This window comes from Phodopus roborovskii, unplaced genomic scaffold (genome assembly GCF_943737965.1).
Source record: "Phodopus roborovskii unplaced genomic scaffold, PHOROB, whole genome shotgun sequence".
Taxonomy (NCBI): domain Eukaryota; kingdom Metazoa; phylum Chordata; class Mammalia; order Rodentia; family Cricetidae; genus Phodopus; species Phodopus roborovskii.
In genome coordinates this window covers 35,792,743-35,814,112 of record NW_026126511.1, presented here as the reverse complement: position 1 = coordinate 35,814,112, position 21,370 = coordinate 35,792,743, and the positions used below count along the sequence as shown (strand labels likewise).

The 21,370-nt window shown below is 43.4% G+C and overlaps 1 protein-coding gene across 4 annotated transcripts in view; it reads right to left on the bottom strand.

Annotated features, from left to right (window-relative positions):
• The window catches only part of Dgkh (diacylglycerol kinase eta), a 153,440-nt gene that overhangs the window by 69,508 nt on the left and 62,562 nt on the right, over positions 1-21,370 (bottom strand). For all 4 annotated transcript variants that reach the window (XM_051195338.1, XM_051195339.1, XM_051195341.1 and 1 more), the window contains exons 3-4: positions 12,223-12,333; positions 9,923-10,003 (exon numbers count right to left, since the gene is read on the bottom strand). In XM_051195338.1, coding sequence (XP_051051295.1) covers positions 9,923-10,003; positions 12,223-12,333 — 192 coding nt within the window. The remainder of the gene's footprint in view (positions 1-9,922; positions 10,004-12,222; positions 12,334-21,370) is intronic.

Sequence of the window (21,370 nt, the reverse complement as noted above, 5' to 3'; positions counted from 1 at the left end):
GGCCCATTACCCATATGGAGACTCACAAAATCAGCAACTACAGTTCCAAGGGACTGAACTGGTCGCCACGGGCACCAGACCTCCATGTGGTACACATACACACATGCAGGCAAAAAATAAAAATAATAAAATAAAATACGTACAATACAGACATAAAATAAAAATAATTAATTTTTAGAAGGCAGTCGTTTACCAGGTTACTCCCATCACATGAGCCTGGATATTCTAACATGCCATTCATTCTCATGGAAAGCACTCAAATTTTAAATGTTAGTTGTGCTTTTGGATAACTACAACAAATTTACCCAAAGTAAAGTTCTTTGAGCCCCAACCCCTTTAATCTGTTCACTGGAAGGAAGAATATTCTGTGGGCTTGCTGAGATAATGAAATGAGATATAAAATTAAAAGTAGCCACAAACTCACTACTATTATGTCTTGTACACCAAAGAGGCTTCAGAAATAAAGTTATTCTTTTCTGATGTATAATAAATAGCTTTAATTGCTAAGATCTTATAAAAGTATAAGCTTTCCTTGGTGCTATTTTAATTTTTTTAACATTCAACATAAAACAATTATTAAAATACATTTTTAAAAGCTAAAATGTTGATACTTGATACTCCAATGAAGCTAGACTCTGTGAGGTATGAAGTTGAGTTCTATTGTTCAGAACCTGTCGTACAGGATACAAAGAATTCAGGGTTCTGCTGCTCCGTTTAGATAGGTATCAGCTGGCAGGCCCTCTTTAGCCACACGCAAATACTTAATATTCTATTTTTAAAACTGTTACTCTGAACAGTCATGTGTTTGCCCACATTCGGCCCCTAGTCCAGGCACTGACATGAAGCAGAGTATTGTCTTTTACAGAGCCCTCCGTCTGTACTTACATGAATATGGGATCGACGTGCTTTTAACTAAACCCTTCATCTAAATAAACGCACTAAGGTTCAAGTAAATCACGTAACCTTCCTCAAAGAATGCATCTGCATATGACTATGACTGGGAATGAGAAGCCCTGGACATTTTCAGAGCCACTGCAGAGCAGGGTGACTGTAGAGACCACGGCGCCTGGTTCAGTCTCTGGGACAGGCACCCTGTGCCAGTCTTCATGCAGAAATCCTATGGTGAAAAGATGGGTTCTTCATGTTTAACTCCATATAGTTACAAGGGACAACTGTGGGCCATGGTGACAGCGATGTAATCAGCTCAGGACCATGTATTTGGAACCACTGAGGGGCCTTGTACATGAAACAGCTACAGAGGACAGATTTTATCATTGGTCCCGAGGCCCCGTATGACAGGCTGCCATCCACTGGGTGCTACAATATGGCAGAAACACTGTGGAGGTCAATCCTCTAAGACAGTCCACCAAACTTCGAGAAACTTCACCTGGACAGAAATCTCCACTGGTCTTGCACAAAATGCCTCAGACTAAAGGCCGCCTAGGACACCAGCTTCATAATAAAACCTTGGCAACAGGCCTGGAAGGTTGGCCTGGAACTCACTATGTAGCCTAGACGGGCTTCAAACTCACAGCAATCCTCCTGCCTCAGCCTCTAAGTAGTATATTAATGTTAACATAGAGTCATCTTAAAGTATCAAAATATTTGAATCAACATAGACATAAAATAATTAGACTGGCTACTACTATTAGGTTTCTGATATTTACGTGATCAAAGCTGAGACCACTGCAATGATTTAAGAGGCAAGAATCATGTCTGTAAGACTTAGTGGCTCAAAAATAGTCTGAGTCACGGCATATAATACAAAAATTTCATGAAGATGCAAATATTTACGGAGATTTGGGAAACCAAACATCGTGGCAGAAAGTGGGAAATTCTGTGCCTAGGCTCAAACATGAAAGGCTACTGCTTACCCAAAGGAAAAAAAGTAACTTTATAAACATCATTCATTTGTTCATTCAACACAAACACTTCTTTCATCCATTTGACAAATCCAGGCTAGTCTTGGGGCCAAAGCAAAGGACACAGAACTTGAAGCTGGAAGGAAATGAATGTCTGTTTCCATCAGCTCATCTCACTGCTCCTACACACTGACACCAAGTCAGTGACCCCTCCAAGCCTTCCTGAAGGAAGGTCACTGAATGCTTGCTGAATGGTATCATCACACAGTGTGTGGAAGGGGTTGAGGCCACCATGCAGTCACTTCAGTCCACGCTTCCTTGGCTATCCCAAACCAACAGGAGCCCCACATTTTCACAGCTCTCTTGGTCTTCCGACCTTGGAAAGTTCATTTCAGCTCGGACCGTGGGCCTGTCCTGAAGACTCTCAGAGCCCCTTTCGGCTAACAGGGAAGAAGATGACTGAAGATTTCCGACAATGGGCAAGGTCATTACCTCACAAGGGGCCTGTTCTATCAGATGATTCTATTTAGAAAGTTCTTTTATGTGGAGTTGAAATCAACCCTGTGAACTCAACCACACAAACCTATCACTGCCTCTTCTATATAATAATTCAAGTATTCCAAAACCTTTAAAAATATCATCATTATCATCAATGGTGCGCATACATACGGAGTTTATAGGAATTCTCTATGGAGTCTGGGTCCTGGGCAACCTAGACCTGTTCCTGCTCCCTACTCCTCTCCTTCTCCTGCCCTGTGGTTTCTCCTTAGTCACTCTATGCCAGCCCTCTCCTGGCTGTGCCTTCTCCTTTGGGAACATTTCCTGGTGCAGGGCCTCTCTGGTCCTGGGGTTCTCTCCCAGCCCCGGGATTGCTCTTCTCTGGGCAACCTTCCCTCGTCCCTGGATCTGTCTCTGACAGGTGATTGCTCCTCGATGACAGCTCAAAGGCTGTCAAAGGTTGCACAGCTATGTTGTGCATTCATTAAATGGCTGCATAAGGACTCTGCATGCAGAGGCCACGTAGAGATGGGCCAACAGCAGCTCTGTGACCCCAGTTTCAACGGCCCCAAGTGCTGAGGCTCGTTCTTAATGTCTTCCTTTCCCTTTTCAAGCAAGGGCCTCCTGCCTGTTCTTTTTCTTTCCATTTCTGCTCCTGACCCATTAACATCTACCCCTCCCTTCTCTCCCTTCCCCAATAAACTCCATGTGGGTTTGTTGAGTTTGGTGGATCACATTTGATCATCCAAAGCTGTAGCAAAGAACAACAGAGTTAGTTCTCTCCTACCTTTACGTGGGTTCTGGGGATTAAACTCAGCTTGCCAGCCTTGTATGAAAAGATCCTTAATATGCTGCTAGCCCATATATAGTCCAAAACTTCTTTAATTAAAGAAGTCCTTACATGCCATTCAATCCCAGGTTTCCCAGACAGTTTTAGAATATTGGTCATCTTCTTCTGTGAGACAATTTTTAGTCAGCATTGCTCTTTTATAACCAGTAGCCAGAATGTACTATAATATTCTAGATTGGAGTATAACCAGCATACGTTTGCTATTTATCTAGTAGCGAAGCCTAAGATTCTCACTGACAATGTAGAAAAGACACATGAACATGGGACCAATCAGAGGATCACTATCATAGTCACACTTATTTAAATGGCCAAATACCGAGGGAGGACGGCAGAGTAGGCTACACACTCTACATGGGTTCCATGTTTTAGAGACCTGCTTCTCTGTTTCCTTGCCTATCTAGCAGCAATAACAATTATCTTGTCTCACTGGGATGGTATAAAAAAAAATTAAGTGAGATGCCAGGTATAAAGTGTTTAGAACAAAAATCAGTATCATTAACTAGACTAGGGTAGGTAACTTGTTTAGCTAAGGATTCAGGTGATTATATATGCATCTTTTACAGGATGGGCTTTGCACAGATCACATGGGAAAAGACAAGTTTCAGTCATTTCCTTAGGAATTAAATATTGAGACATTACTGGATGAAAGCAAACTAACACTTTCTTAGGTTCAAAGGATGTGGTAGCCTTCTTCAGAGAGAAGACAGGCTGAACTTTGTCAACTGAGGGGAAGCCAAGAGAACGCAGAATAAACAGAAAGCAACTACTACAGAAACAAACTCCCAGGGCCCCAGGCTGCTCAGTTAAAGATGCAGAATTCCTGGGCTCACCACGGTATGTTCTCTCTGCTTACTGGTCTCTTTGAATGTAAACACTTTAAACTCTCCTGCCAGAATCATAATCGAATGTTATACTGGGGTCTTTCCTGGCCACCATGACCAAGAAGCAACTGAAAGGAGAAAGGACTTACCTGGGGTCACAGATAGAGAACAGAACTCCACCACAGCAGGCTAAACAAGGCAGCAAGTGTGCAGGCAGCTCCATGGGCACAGGAACAGGTGGGTGGGCCTCCACCACCTCCTCAGACCAGGAGGTGGAGAAAGGAGAATGCTAACACTCTAGGATTTCTTCTCTTGTTCAGTCTGGGCTCTCAGCCTAGGGGATGATGCCACCCATATTTACCATTGGGTTTCCCCTCTCAGTTAAACCTCTCTGGAGATGTCCTCATACGGAGAGAGGTACATCTCCTAGGTGATTCTAAATCAAGAGGAAGTAGGTGCCAAAACAACTTTCAGCATATCTGCTTGAGCAAGTAACACTGGGCAGTAAGAGCTCTGGACATAAGAGCTTCCGTTCACACGGTGCCTGCCTTTGGCCCAGCAAGGAACCTGGTGGACATACACCAACAATGGCACTTCACACACAGCTCAGTGACTATGGAAAAATGCTAAGGATGGCAGAATTAACCAAAGAATCTCTGCACTCCTTCTGAGTTAAACAAGAAAGTACGCAAACAAATATTCCATGTTCCCTCTGCCATCTTTTGCCACTCACCCACGCCCAATGCTGGGGATGGCTCTCAGGCCCCCTATACCCTTGGACCCACGCCCAATGCTGGGGATGGCCCTCAGGTTCCTATACCCTGGGCAGTAGTTCTTGCCCAGACAGACAGCCTCCTGACACTTTCATTTTACATTTGTTTAATCAGTCTCGAACTGTCCTACAGCCAGGCAGGCCTTGAGCTTCAGAGTCTTCTGCCTCAACCTTCAACTGGGATCACAGGCCTGTGTCACAACGCCTGGCCAGTTATTTCAGAAGATTTAAATGCCAATACAGCTTCTTTAAAATGATCGTGCGTTTGTCTGAAGTTTACCTTAATCTCCGTTAAGTTTAAAGAGACTCATCTGAACAGCTCTGGAATCTGTGACTGGGATGATGTTCAAATCGCCCTTCTTCATTAGTATATGGCATCACCCTAACCATCTGTGATTGCCATCTCAATGCTAAACTGGGTGCTCTTCCCAACCACGCTCATTAACATAGGATGAAGGTCTGTCCTCCTTATACCTCTCAAAGAAAGGCAGATGGAATGTTTCCTCAAGATGGAATTCATCTCCACAACCTTCAAAGTTCCAGAACTTTCAGAAATCGTCCATATATTGCCAATGGTAAGGGGGAATGAAGGGCACGATAGTCGGGACAACTTCCATCTACTAAACTGCACGTGCTTATCACTGCCTAGGTATTTTATACATTATCACATTAATTTGATATTGAGAGCCGTAGGAAACAGGTACTCCACTGCTGCAGATCTCTTTATAGAGATTAACTAATGTGGCCAAGGTCACATACAGGGCTGAACCAGAATTTGCACTAGAAACAACTTAATGAACACAAACCTAATTAACTCACAAGATAGTATCAGGGATATGAAAATACATCATAGAATGGGAGACACTATGCACAGTATACACAGGTCTTAAACCACACCCACAGTCGCCCGCCACAGTGCTGTCTTGGTGCCATGTGCCTCAGTGGGACTCATAGACACAGATGCAGAAGTGACCCTGAGCTGCTTCAAGGGCAGCAAGCAGCTACCCTGCTCAGTAGGACACTCTCTATATCAGCCATCTTAGCAGAGTTGAACATTCATTTTCAAGCAAAGTGTAAGTTTTCCATTTTTCCATCAACTATTTATAGATTGTCCATGTACCACCATTTCTTGTCAATATATCACCCTCAGGGATTTCAAGAAGACCAGAATTTGGCCACCCCTAGTCTCCAACCACAGTCCCAGCACATAGCACCATTAACCTCTGACACGAACCGGCTAAAATAGCGGTGTCAGTAGAAGTGAAGATGATTTAGGAGGGCAAGGTATTTAAATATTTCAGCAGGAAGATTGTCAATTACCACTTGAAAACATGCCTTTTGCTCCATTTTATGCTGTGGAAAGTTCTACCCAGCTTCTAATGTAGCACAATGCTAAGCGGCCTAAACTTTTAGCCTCTACATCTCCAGTCTAACAAATTTCAGAAAGAACAATTGGCTGATGACATATCCAAGGCACCAAGTCTTCTCATGCTGACAGACACTGGGATCATGTGTATCAAGACCAAGGAACACTTATGAGTAGGGTGTTGACCAGTACAAAGAGACAGGTCCCTGCCCTCGGGGGGGGGGGGTCATGATAAAAATATAGACTCGCCTAGGCAAAGAGACAGTCTAGGCAAGTTCTGTTTACAATAGGGTAAACACATGTAGCTGGAGGACAACGAATAGTTGCACAAATGACTTGCATGATCTCTCTAAACCCAAGCTTTTCCATTTCCTTTGCCTGTATCTGCTCTAAGCCCCACACTTCCCCTTCACCTGAAATTATTCTAACCCTTACTCTCTAAACTTTGGAACTCTCTTTCAGATTTACTCTCTCTTTGGTTTAAAAAAAAAATGCTCATTACCAGAGAAACTAGTCCCACTAGTAGGACTAGCAAGGTACTTTCTGTCTTAGCCAAGCCCAACCTTACTTCAAGGGTTGAATAATAAGCAATATTTTAGCCTTGGAATCCCCAAGGGTCTTATGTTTACAGAGCTTGCACGGATAAACAGTAAGGCTATCTGTGCATTCAGCTGTTTTATTCTCAAGCACTGAGCAGACAGAGGAGCGGAAGCTATAAGGCACCGGTATTTCAAGCAGCATCCAGCATCACCATTACCCCTCTGCCCCAAGGCCTTATAAACACTGCTCTGGATCAATCTCTTTGTTTGCTTTCTATTAATTTCTAGACTATTCTATAAGCACAGATTGCATGGACATTACTAAAGACAGTCTTTAGTGGACATAGTTTACAGGTCCCTGATGGTTTCCTTGCCGCTCTCCACAGAAGCTATTCTAAGCCTTCCCAAGCTCCCACTCAGAGACACACAACCTGGTCTTTGGTTTCACTGAGAAAATGCAACTATTTGCTTGAAATACACATGCTTGCCGCCCACACCTGCCTCCATCGGGGCTCGCGGCTCACGTCCATCGGCTCACTCAGCAATCTTGCCCCATCTAACAGCTCCTTCCGTTCCTCATATAAACACACTCTAAAGCAAAGTGAAAAGGAACAAGGAAACCACAGTGCTCTTATCAATCTGTGCTTCCAACAGCCAAACCTCAGGACAGAGCCTGTTGTCTCACTCCGAATTAACGGTGCAGCCTGATACATGCCACCCCTCCCTGGAAACCACTCACGTGGTTTCCCGCGACCTCAGGAACAGACCCCAAGTTCACAAATCCAAGTCACCTTCTCAGTTCCTCCTGGACCTGCCCTCTCCACAGCACCTGACATTCAGCGACTTCCATCTTGAAAGTCTCTGACGCTGGGTTCTTATGACATCACTGCCTGGCGAATCCACTCCTTCAGTCAGTCCTCTAGTCAAACCTTACATTTTAACATTTTCCCAGGATTCTATTCTTGGCTTTCCTCTCCTCAAACTAAACTCTCCCCGGGGAGAAGGAGCAGCAAAGCACTGTTTACACTATGAATTATCCCACATGCCCATAAATCAATAAGACTAAATTTGAATTCATTTGCTTCCTCTCCCCACTCATCTCCATCCCAGAGCTCATCTCTATCATGGTCCTCTGTTTGCTCACCTGGCTGCCTCCCGTGCTCTGGGCACCTAAGGCACAGACACCAGTGTCAGCACTAGGGACTTCCTGGGGTGAGGGCTAGAAGTGCAGGTAGGTGCAACAACTTAGCAAAGGCAAAGCATCACGGGGCAGCTAAAGAGTGTGTCACTACAGGAAGAACACACAAGCTCCCCGAACTAAGGGAAACCAGGAGGGAGATCTACATATGCAAACGGGCACAGATATATATAGACGACTCCTTTGTGGCATTTCTCTACTACTTATCATAAATGCCAGTGATGTAATAGGAAGTCAATTTATATTTTGATTTGTACATGAAAGAGGCAGAGAAATGGGAGAAGTGGTAGGATTTCAACAACCACAGGTAGAAAGAAACCAGCTGGGCAGAACGGGAGAGCTGGGGCACGGCATGCTGGGCTGCAGGGTGTGGAAGGCCAGCATCAGGGCACTGGGAGGGAGCATACACGATCTTTTTTTCTTTTCTTTTGAGTGGAGATGCAGCTTGCAGGAGATGGTGAGCTAGCTAGTCCCTTTAAACAATGCAACTTCTGGTTAGAAAAGAGGCCCGCTCTCTTCCAAAGTTCCCTGACGAGTCACCTAAGTGAGGAGAAATGAAAGCCTGAACTACAGCAAATGCCTGAACAGCAACTGAAATGAAAATAGTTAAGAGGAGAAAATATTGTTTTTTTTTAAAGACTGTAGATAAATAACAAAGGTTTTGAGTACATAAGAACAATAGAATTAAATAAAGGATTGTTTTAAAGGAAGTAAAAGCTTTAAAAACAGCAAAATGAAAACATGAAAAGGAGCCAGTCGGTGGTGCACATGCCTTTAATCCCAACACTCTGGAGGCCAAGGCAGGCTCTGTGACTCAAGGCCGCCTGGTCTACAGAGCAAGTTCCAGGACAGACAGAGCTACACAGAAAACTCCTGTCTTATAACAAACAAACAAAACTGATGGGGAATATTGTTTTAAGGTGTGTGACTTTTGTTTATGCTGCATTTGTTTAGCTCCATGAAGCTGTGATTCTTTACCTATCTGTAACGCCGTATGGTTTAAAAAGGGCTGAACGGCCAATAGCAAGGCAGGAACAAGGATAAGCAGGGCTGGAAGGCAGAGATGATAAATAGGAGAATGGAGAAACAAGGGGGAGCAACAAGAGAATAGGGGGGAGGACATCAGGGGTCACCCACCCAGCCATCCACGCAGCCACGCAGCCAGCCACGCAGCCGCCCAGCCAGCCACGCAGCCAGCCACGCAGCCGCCCAGCCAGCCACGCAGCCAGCCACGCAGCCAGCCACGCAGCCGCCCAGCCACCCAGCCAGCCGCCCAGCCACACAGCCAGCCGCCCACCCAGCCACGCAGCCACCCAGCCAGCCACGCAGCCAGCCACGCAGCCACGCAGCCACCCAGCCAGCCAGTCACGCAGCCACCCAGCCAGCCAGCCAGCCACACAGCCAGCCACACAGCCAGCCATAGAGTAATAAAGAAAGATACAGAAGAAAAGGAAAAAGTCTGCAGACAGAAGGTAGTCAGGATAACTTAAGAAAAGCTGGCTAGAAATAAGCCAACCTAAGGCTGGGCATCCATAAGTAAGGATAGGCCTTGGTGTATGATTTATTTGGGAGCTGGGTAGGGGGCTCTCAAAAAGCCAAAAGAGTAAAACATCACACAACACAAAACAAAAACCGAAAATCAAAGTGAAAAGGAAAACAATCCCTGTTGGTTTGTTTATTTGAAACAGTCTTGCTGTGTAGCCCAGGCTGCGCTGGCATACTCGGCATTCTTCCGGCCTCAGCCTCCCAAGTGCTAGGATTACAGGTATGAGCCACTGTGTGTGTGTGTGTGTGTGTGTGTGTGTGTGTGTGTGTGTGTGTGTATGAGAGAGAGATAAATATATTTCAATGTACACATTCAAAAATACATATTTGAAACACACATTTAAACCCATATATTTGGTGTTAGAATGTAAAACATTTATCAGAGATCAGTAAGGACTAAAGTGTGTATCTACGCATGCTTAAAAAGTGCCACCCCACAGCCCCAGAACAGAGAAGTGGACATTGCCGTACCGTGAAGCTGTTGTTAGCATTTTTGGTGCTTGCTTCAGCGACACTGGCGTCTGAGAGGTCGACTTCATCAAATATCAAGGACTGTTGAGGGACAAGAACACAAACACATCATGTAGGAGGCCAGCTCTTCAGTACACTTCCACTGTTAGCCCATGACGATCAAAAATGAATGTTAACTTAGGGGCAGTCCACAAGCTTGTCTCAGGAAGAATGAATCCATTCAACATGGCTACCCTATGAAGCTATGCAGCTTCTACACAAATGAACAGTGTCTTCTAGGGTCTACCTGCTATGGTTGGGAGAAGAAACTGAAGGAGACAACACTCATCCTCCCACACTCTAAAGCTTGAGGCAAGTCTGCAGGCAGTCGATGGCATCGTTGCCCACAGGTTTGTAGAGTGGAAACTGAGAAGACACCCTGGTCCAGATCTTCGTGACTTACTGAATACTCTGGACCTTATTGTCCTTGTCTTCCAGAAGATGCCCAGAAAGATGATGACTGTGTAAAGGGAGCCTTTTCTCTGTCTAGCCTGGGTCCTTCTGACCTGTTTCTCTATACCCATGGAGTCCCCACAGCCACTATGAAATAACACTGTCTGGCTTAGGGTTGTTACTGGATAGCTCTCTCTTAATTATTAACCATTCATATTATTCTGTGTATCGCCACATGGCTTTGGCTTACCTAGGTGATACCCTGTTGACCTTCCTCCCCAGCAGCTACATGGTGCCTTTCTCTCATCTTCCTTCTCCCTGCCTCCTTGTTCGGAGTTCCTACCTAGCTAAGTTCTGCCTGTCCATTGGCCAAAACAGCTGTATTCATCAACCAATAAGAGAAACACCTAGTCACAGCATACACAGGACATCCCCCATCATGACCATGTTTCTCTCACGCGCTTAAACATTATTTTAGTCAAAGTGTCAGTGGTGAAAGCTCCACGAAAAAAATGGGATTTTTTTTAAAAGGAATATGAATAAACAAAGGCATCTTCCCAGTTTTTCTGGAGTTGTTCATCGCTCAACTTTCAAGCCAGTGAACTGTTCATCTCCTTGGCTGCAGAGAAACATGTCTCCCCTTTCTGATAGCTTCCACTCTCCCAACCAGGGCGTTTTATTAAGGGGGGGGGAGGGTGTGTGTGTGTGTGTGTGTTAAAGTTTATTATTATGATTTTATTAATTTACTTTAATTAAACTAGACATGCTCCCAAACTGGAAGGGATGCACAATATGTACATGAAATAGACAAAGCTCACCGCAGTGTGAGAGACTCTCAGGCATGGAGGACCAGAGTCACAAGGAACTGCCGGGGAAAAAAACCCACAATTTTCTCAGCAGAAAACAAAGCCGTCATCTCATACACGGGACTGTTTGAGGGCATCTTAAGGGGACACAGAGCCAAATCAAGGTAATGAAGAAGCTGATGTTTCTGCAGAGGAATGTGTGAAGACACCATGGAGCCGGACCAGGGACAGCAGTCAACACCAGACTTTCAAAATAAGATTACCTGACTTTGTTATTACTTTAACCTGCATCCAGTTATTCCTTCTACTACTGTTCCACAAACCAAGAATTAGGTTTGCTGACTGGTTGTTTTCTTCAGCTTCTACTAATGACTCTACTGATTACATCAGGAACATGCATTTCTTTAAAAAATAGAAATAATTATTCCTCTGGCATCTTAATGTTTTCTTTTCAGGCAGCATGAAAATATCAGTTTTAATAGGGATCTCCATCCCAAACTATGTTATTATTTCATTCAACTACTACATAAAAATTAAGTCTCAATTTTATCATGATGTGATTTTTCACTCTTAATTGCTACCATAACGAAGAGACTATTTGTGCTCGGGACTGTGAAAGCAACCAGCATGTATGGTCTTAAGCCTTCGCTCAGTAGTGCATGATAGCCTCAGGCACACCGTGGTCTGGGCATGAGTTGAGCTGTGATCTTGTAGCTACCTGCTCTTAGAATGTAAATTCCTACTAGCTATGACAACTCTCACTTTCATTAGTCAGAAAAAGATTTAAAGGGGAAAAAAGAAGAAACCCAAAGTTTTAAATTTATTCTAAGTTATTTATAACTTATTTTAATCAGAAGAAAAAAAGAGACTCAAACTATACTAGACTAGACACCCACATGACTCGATAGCTCCCCCTTGGGGTGGAGTGGAGGATGACCACATTTATAATAAATCCATACAAGGACAGCTATAATGAGGATCCAATACAAATGCAGCCTGTGCAATCAAAGATTTGCATCCAGTTGGGACACACAGCGCTTGGAACCAGTCTTGTTGAGTTACCTTTGAGTCCTTTGCATAATAAAGTGTACGGCCTCGAAGTTTGAAGTATCTCTTCTTCCACCTTTGGAAAGAGCTGGTTTGCTTCAGCAGCTGCCCCTCCTTAATGCTGGTCTGGGGACAAAACAGAGCACAGTGACCAAGATGAAAATCAAACTAAAAACCAAGTTCCGTTCAGCGCCGATGACCCGTGCACATTAGAATTGGAAACACCGTGGCTAACATCTTACGAATTACGAGAGAGAACATTTTGCCTGTATCACATTCAAGAAAATGTACATGAAGTGCCGGAAAGTAAACATGAATTTCACATGGTTGTCAAAGAATTTGCAGGTAGAGTCTGCTACTGATAAGACTCTGGGAGACAGAGAGTCTGTCTTCAGCTGTGTGGCCACTGGTGAATCCAGCAGGCTCCACTGAACAGTTCCAAACCTAAGGCCACACAGACAGTCCTGGTTAAACTCAGAGGGTCACAAAACAGAACAAAAAAGACATGAATGTGAGGAAGAGGTCAAGGGAGGGTTCCCTGAAGAAGCCTCCATGCAAGGCCTTCATGCAATAACAACAAAAGGCGTATTTGGGGCATACAAAGGTAGACAGGTCTGGATCTGAAATGTCCTTGCAGGGCCCACATGCTGAAAGCTGGGTCACCAATGCGGCAGTGTTTGGAGGCAGAGGTCAAGCCTTGATCTCAGTGAGATTCACCTCAAGGACCACCTGTGCCAACAACAGTGTGTTCTTACTCTGTTTCCCCACCAGATACTTCCACGATGCAGTTCACTTATTTTACAGTCTGTATTAAAATACAAAGTCCCTGAGTTTATTACATGTAATAAAAAGTTAGCGTTCCACTTGAATTGGAAGACAAGGAGAAAAAAGAATGAGGCAGACTGCTTGGGAGCCTGTGTCTAAGACTGTCCTGTCTTCAAGAGCGGTCCAGGATGGCTCACACTACTTACTCTGAACGCAATTCAAGAATGCTACAGTGAACTCCCAAGGCAAAAAACCAACAAAACAAACAAACACAAAACAGTACAGAGAACCAGAGTTCTAACTTGTCCCACTGAACTGCCAAGGGGGAGTCTCAAACACCCAGGGCATTACTTCCCACATGCTACTGAGGCCTGAATGAATGGCTGAGAGGAAACCTCTGGTTCCAGGGTTTATTTGCAAGTTTGATAGTAACACCCTACATTATCAATAAGCTAGAAAAATCTTGAGAAAAGTTTCTGGCTCAGAAGGTAATGAGGCCATGTTTACTTCGATTTTCAGGCTCATTCTGCAGTGCTCTGTGAGAGTGTCCACCAAGAAATCATTGCAATCTAATGGTGATGAAATACGAGTGAGCGGGTCTCAAGTCAGACAGACTTTAATAAGCCAGGCTCTACAGCACATTAACAGCATGAATCTAGGACACTCCACTTCTTTATGGCCACACTTCCTATCCAAAATAAGAAGGCCAGAGGACCAATTTCACAAGCGTATTGCTTCTAAGTTCATGGTACAGGATGTCTAGAGCGTGCTTAGAACAGTATCTGAGCTAAAGAAAATCTCAGTAAGTGGCATCAAGTAGTGCTATGATGATGACTTCACTGTGCTATTAAGTTTGGAGAGTATTTTCCAGGCATGAATTCTAAGAGCTTCCTGGAAAAGGTAAGTGCTCATCGGCCACTGTCGGGGCAAGAAACAGCTGGAGTACATGGAGAGCATCAAGACAAGCTGAAAGAGATGAGATGTAGGATCTGCCAGCCATGAGGAGGAGCCCACCTTTCGCTGTAAATGCAAAGGCTAGTGAAATGCTTGAGGCCGGAGAGTAGCTTTCCACTGGACATGTTGGACAGCCAAGCCAGGAGACTTCACCTGGGACAGCTAAACGCAGAAAACTGGCGAGAATACAGCTGGGGGGGGGCGCTTTGGAGAAACACAACTCCAAGACCCATTGTTACATTCAATGAGGAGTGCAATGGGAAGGCTAACACACTATGGTGAACTGGTAAAAACCATGACTCCCCTCTGAAGTCGGGACCCCTCCCCCACCACCACCCCGGAACAGCTCTGACCCACTCCCGGGGCCAGCAAACCAAGATCAGAGACAGCGGAGACTACACATTGGCATTACCATCCTAACACACTCAACCAGCCCACATTTTGGCACCTTCCATGTGTTGTACAAAGTGGCTCATCTCAAAAGCTCTCCCAGGACCGAGTTAAGATGCTATACATTATGAAGAGACTCACTCCTTAGGCAGCAGAATGAGAGAGAACATCTCCCATAACCCCACACGGCACACATCCCTTCTTGTTCTCGCACCTGCTCCGCCTTCTTCCTCTTCTTAGCTTTCCCCTTCAGCCAACAAAGCAGCCTTAAATCCAGCTGCAAAGAACTGTTGCCCTCTTCAAGAGCTAACCTGGTAGCAAGGAGAGATTCTCTACATGCTGGATTTGAGAAGGTCTGATTGGGAAGATTTCACCAGTCGTGAAAAGGTCTTTCTTCAGACTGTGGCAGCTCCTCTGAGAGGGACTCCAGAGCAGAGGCAGAATCCCCAGTCACCACCAACCACAGAGGACACTGATGAGGGGCCAAGCTCTGTGACCCAGGTCACACTGGGGACACATCTTCGATGACATACACCTGCCTTTCTGATCGAGTCTTCGGGGAGTCTACCTTATGTCTGAATCCCAGGACCCTGTCTTCTGAATCTGTAAGAGCACAAGGCTCTCCTCTTCTTCTCTCCTCCCCTCTCCTCCACTCCCCTCCCTTCCCCTCCCCTCTGCTCTCCCCTACCTTTGAACTAAAGCTCTAGTTGTGAGCTAATTGACTCTGATTATGCTGGGGAGAGGCAGGGACAGGAGGATCCTTGGAGCTCACTGGCCGGCCAGCCTAGCCAATCAACAGGTTCCAGATTCACTGAGAAACTCTGTCCCAGAAGCCAAGATGGAGAGCAGCTGGGGAAGACACCTGGTGCTGACCTCTGACCTTCACATACCTGTGCTCACACATGCAAATACACACCCACATACAGAACCGTAACATTTTGACTCTGTGTTTTTCCTATCCATCCTGTCTTATTTGAAACAGTAATTAGCAAGATGGAAAATCTTAACTTATGCATTAATAATTTCTAATAGTCGAACAACAGTTTCAAATTGTAGTTTACTCTGTTTCAGGGCTTGGAGCTACTGAAGTGTACACTGAAACTCACAAAAGGGTAGAGTCATAAAAAAAATTAAGAATGTGGAAAGGAAGGTATTAGACATTATAGTAGTGTGGTGATTTGAATAAGAATGGCCCCCTTAGGCCACCATAGTTGAATGCCTAGTCATCTAGGAGTGGCACTATTTGAAAGGATTATAAGGTCTGGAGGAAGTGTATCACTGGAGGTCCAATGTTTCTCTCTCTCTACTTCTGGACGGGATTATAGCTCTTGGCTATTCTCTAGCTCCATGCCTGTCTGCTGCCACGCTCTCACCATGATGACAATCGACTAAGCCTCTGAAACTGTAAGGCAGCCCCAATTAAATGTTTTCTTTTATAAGAGTTGCCTTGGTCATGATGTCCTCTCACAGTGACTAAGACATGTGAGAGGGCGTATCAATGCCCACTGGGTGATTAAATGTAGGATTATCTTTTTAGAAAAAATCTTAACTCCCCATTTATGATTAAGATGAGAAAAGTGCCGTGTAACTGAATGCTTGTTTGTTTGGTGGCTTTTCCGCGGACACATCTTTTCCTCGGACACATCTTGCTCTGCTTCAGTCCACCCGGTCACGCCATTCACACGGCCAACTGACTCGTGCATTTCCTCTTTGCTGATGATGGAAGCTACAGCCTTGATTTAAAGGCAAATTGTACAAAAATAAATGCTTTGTGGCTTATCTAGAAATAACATGGGAAACACTGCTGCCACTTTGGTGAAGAAAATCCATTTTGTTTAGCTTATTTCAATATAAATAAACTCTCTGATCTGAAAGGAGTATGAAGTGTTAGTACACAAACAAAAAGATTACACTGTGCAAAAAGAGAAGAGGAATTCTGGAGTGGGGCTCCTACCCTTCCCTGCTTAACTTACAGATAAATTCAGAGCTGGAAGAGAATTACTTCCTTCTAGTTGTATTCCCACTGATAACTTGGCTCCAATGGATAATCCCAAATCCAACAGCCACACAGATGGCTCTGATTAAACATGAGTCACACAACAAAACCAAAGTCAGGAACAGAACTAGTATGGAGGAGGGGGCTTTAGTGGAGTGGGAGAAGATAAGACAGGATAAGAGAGAGAGAGAGGAGCAAGACATATTCTATCCATGTATGAGGTGCCAAATAACTAAAGATCATATTGCTAGGCAATGTAACTGTACTAAACACTACTGAAATGTATGTTTATAAGCAGTAAGGAGGTAAATTTTATGTTCTTTGATTTTTTTAATAAAAAATATTTTTAAAGGAAAAAAGTATAAAACTCAGCTAACAGCCCATAAAGTCCTTGGATGGAATAAAGGCAAAATATTTTTTAAAAGGGGAGTTTCAGTATCTTAGGACAAAATTGGTGATAGGATAAAGAACAAAACTACACTGAGGACCAAGGGCCACCTCTCTCCAGTCCAAACCTAAACCTTTACCACCAGGCGCCCTATCACAGGGCTGCCTTTCAGACCAAACAAGGACCGCCGGGAAGCCCACAAGAAAGCAGGCTTCAGCCACGATGTTCAGCCATGATGTCATGTGGCATCAGATTAGCTACTATAAACCTGTCCTCCTCAGATAGCTGCTGTTTCTCTCGCGTGCACGAGAACAGCCGTGGCCTTCTGGTACAGTCTCATTTCAAGACACTTTGAGGAGAAAGGCAGGTAAATCGTTTGGTTACTGCCCGGGGGAGATGAGAGGGAGGGGACTCAGGACGTGGGGCTTTGCTGAAACATCTCAAGTCACTTGTGGTAGAATCCTAGAATCCTCAGGTCAGACAGTCTTAAGATGCTGTAAAAATCAAATCATTGGGAAATTCGAATTACAGCAGTATAAGTATTGGGATTTTATTTACTAATTATTTGGGAATTTCATACAATGCATCCCATCCCCCATCCCACACTCCCAAAAAAGAAAAAAAATAAATAAATAACCAAAAAACACCAATTCCAATTTGTGTTGCTCACATACCCACTGGAGCATGGTCAATCATTAAAGATCATTAAAGAAAACTGACTGCTTCCCCACTCTCCCTGCCAAGAGCCATCCACTGTGAGGAGCTACACTTCAGCATCTTTACCACAGTTAAGGACTCTCTTCAATGGTTTCATGTCTGGACTCTTTCTGGGGAGGGAGGGCTTGCAACAATCCATATATGCCTGTCGTCTTTGCACAGGAGCCATAAAGTGCAAGACACAAATAACACACTTCATCCTCCTCCTCGTTATTAAGATAATTTTCTAAAATGAAACCCTAAATATTCTATGCCTTTGCTACCTGCACTACCAAATCCACACCCCCACAGGCATCAGAAGAGACTGGGTGTGACATTCTCTGCCTCCTACCTGTGACTTCCAGGCTCCCCATCCTTTCAATCCCCTCCCCTCCATCTGTCTGTCTTGAAGTCTATTGCTCTCTTACCTTCGATGTAGACCCATGGCTGTAAAGGCTTCTTCTACCCTAGAGGATGGATTCAACCTCCCCACCCTTTATTTCCCTAATTCACCTTTATGCCATTCTTACAGTTGCTCTTACTCTAAATGGCACTAACATTCCCATTAAGCTGGCTTTTCTGCAGAAAAGACATCAATGGTCTTACCCAGAGTTGGGCTCTGTGCATGCAACAATACTAACCTGCCAAGCAGGAGTGTCTACTCCTGCAATAGTGGCACAACTGTTGGGAAGGTAACCAACTACTTTCTGACTGGATGTGAAGCCTACTCCGCAGCAGGGAATTTCATGTCTGGTCAATGGCCCTGGTCAAAAACCCATGGTGGGGTGGTCATAGATTCTAGGGTAGAACCTTAATGGTCACACTGTCGAATTGCCTTCTAAATATTTATGTATTTATCCATAGACTTGGGCTCCTCTTGATATAAGACAGAGAAGCTTCCTTTCCAGTGGGCAGCAGTTCAATGGGAAGATGCAAAACTGGTCAGAGTGTTGAGAATAAGGACTCCATACTTGGTGGCAAACAAGAAGTTTTCATTACTTCTCCCAGCACACACACGCACACATACACACACAGATAAATAAATGAAACAAGTATTGTTTAAATTTTGTTCTCAAGGTTTGCAGTGTAAAAGACAACCTCAGTACTCAGGAAGCTGAGGCAAAAAAAAGATAGTGAATTTTAAGACAGCCTGCACTACAGAGTAAAACCCTGCCTCCAAAAACAAAACAATCATTTAAAAAAATTGTTTCAGCATTTCATCTGTATCCTGCTAGATTTCTAAGACTGTTTTTGGTCCAATGTCAAAGCCGTGGAATTGCTCATTTTCTGCCCCTTGCTTAGAGCAAATAAAATCCTTTGTGGAAAAATGTACACACACAGACAGATGCCCTAGGACGGAGCCTACATTTCAGAAGCTTATGCCTGAGATTAAAAACTAGAGCTAAAAAGAAGGACATTACAGCAGATATCAAGAAAATTCAAAAAATAATAAGGGCATACTTTAAAAATCTATATTGCAGCAAAGAAACCAGAAAACCTTTTAAAAGAAAAAAAAATAAGTTTCTGAATATATATCACCTACCAGTGTTAATAAAATAAATAAATGACCCCTAGCAAACTAGAAGCAGAATTAAAAATTTCCCAACTACAAAATGCCCAGGACAAAACAGATTTAAGACAGAAATTCTACCAGATCACAAAAATCTAATGCAAATACTCCTCAAGTTAGTCCACCAAATAGAAATTGAATGAACATCTTCCAAATGCTTTTTACAAAGTCACTATTATCCTGATAGCAAAACCACACAAAGATACAATAAAAAGAGAAAAAGGAAGGAAAATGTAGATCAATATCCCCTGAGCATAGATATAAAATTCTCAATAAAATACTTGCAAAACAACCAAGAGCACATCAAAAAAGATCACCCACCATCATCAAGGTGGATTTATCCCAGAGATGCAGTCATGGGTCAGCAAACAAAATCATCAATGTAATCCACCACATAAACAAGACAAAACCTCACCATCATCTCATTAAAGACAGAAAAGGCCTTTGACAAAAATCAAACATTCTTCCATGATAAAAAGTCCTGAAGAGGTCAGGGATGCAGGGGCATAATTCAACACAATACAGTCAATTTACAGCAAGCCCACAGCCAACAACAACCAAAATAGAGAAAAACTCAAAGCAATTCCATTAAAATCAGGAACAAGACATGGTTGTTCACTCTCCATACACATTCAATACAGTACTTGAAGTTTTAGCTAGAGCAATAAGACAACTGAAAGAGATTAATGGGCTACAAACAATAAAGAAGTCATCAAAGTATCTTTATTTGCAGATGATATGATAGCTTATAAAAGTGAACCTAAAAAGTCTATCCAGAAACTCGTACAGCATATAAACATTTTCAGCAAAGTAGTAAGACAAAATAATTAACACACAAAAATCACTAGCTTTCCTATATACAAATAACAAATGGACTGAGAAAGAAATCAGGGAAACAATACATTTCACAAAAGCCTCAAAAGAGAAAATCCTGGGATAACTCTAAAGTAAAAGACCATATGAGAAAAACTTTAAAACACTGAAGAAAGAAACCGAAGAAAATATCGGAAGATGAAAAGATCTCCCATGTTCACGGATTGGTAGGATTATTATTATTAAATCGACCATCTTACCAAAGCAATCTATAGATTAAGTACAATCCCCACCAAGATTCCAACACAATTCTTCACAGGAACCGAAAACTTAATCTTAAACAAACAAACAACAAAAAAAGACTACCTAAAACAATCCTTAATAATAAAACTACGGCTAACCCCAGACTATACTACAGAGCTATAGTAATAAAAACATAATATTAACATAAAGACAGACACATTGATTAAGGAAACAAAATTAAAGACCAAGGATATAGCACAAATTCTAATTCTAATTTATTAATAATAAAAACTCAGAGACATTTATTGGGGTCAAAGCTAAAGATCAGAGAAGCAAAGCAGCTAGCCACTAGAGTTCTCACCTCTACTAGTGCTCAGACCGAAAGGCCATCCTGTCCTCAGATTGTATCTCCAGACTGCATCTGCCTCCACCAAACCTCAGACCTCACTGAGCTCCTGTCTCCTGCCTTATGTTCCTCTCTAGTGCTGGGATTAAAGGCTTGGGATCCCAAGAGCTGAGATCACTTTTGTGTGAGCTCTGTTCCTCTTTCATACTGACCAATTTTTTGTAGCTCTGTATGGCCTTGAATTAACAGAGATCCATCTGCCTCTGTCTCCTGAGTGTTAAGATTAAAAGTGTGTGCCATCACTGCCCGGCCTCTGTGCTAACTAGCGTAGCTAGCTTTGTACTCTGATCTTCAGGCAAGTTTTATTTGTTAGGTCATAAACTAATAGCAGCACACCATACACCTACAAACACCTGATTTTTTTTTTTTCTAAATATACGGTGTAGAAAAGACAGCATCTTCAACAAAAGTGCTAATCAAACTGGATAACCACATGTTGAGAAACAAAAATAAATCCATATCTAAACAGAGTTCTCAAAAGATGAAACACAAATAGCTAAGAACCACTCTGGGGAAAAAAAAAAATGTTCAACATCCTTGGACGTCAGGGAAATGCAAATTAAAACGACATTGAGATTTCATCTTACTTCAGTCTGACTAGCCAAGATCAATAAACAAATGCAGCTCATGTAGGCGAGGGTTGGAGTGAGGGGACACTCATTCGTTGCTGGTGGGAGTGCAAACTGGTAAAGCCATTGTGGAAATCAGTATGGAGGTTTCTCAAGAAGTTTGGCTGGGACAGGGCCTGTGCTCACCTACAATCGCCACTATGGGCCCAGAACTTGGCACAGTGCCTGGCCTTAGCATGAGCTTAGAAAAACCATTCAATGAGCAAGTGGGTGAATGAAGACTGATATCCAAATAATGCTGCTGACACAGCTGTTCCGGAAAACTGGAACTCCAGTTCCAGACAGCCTGGGCAGAAAACCTGGCTACACCCTG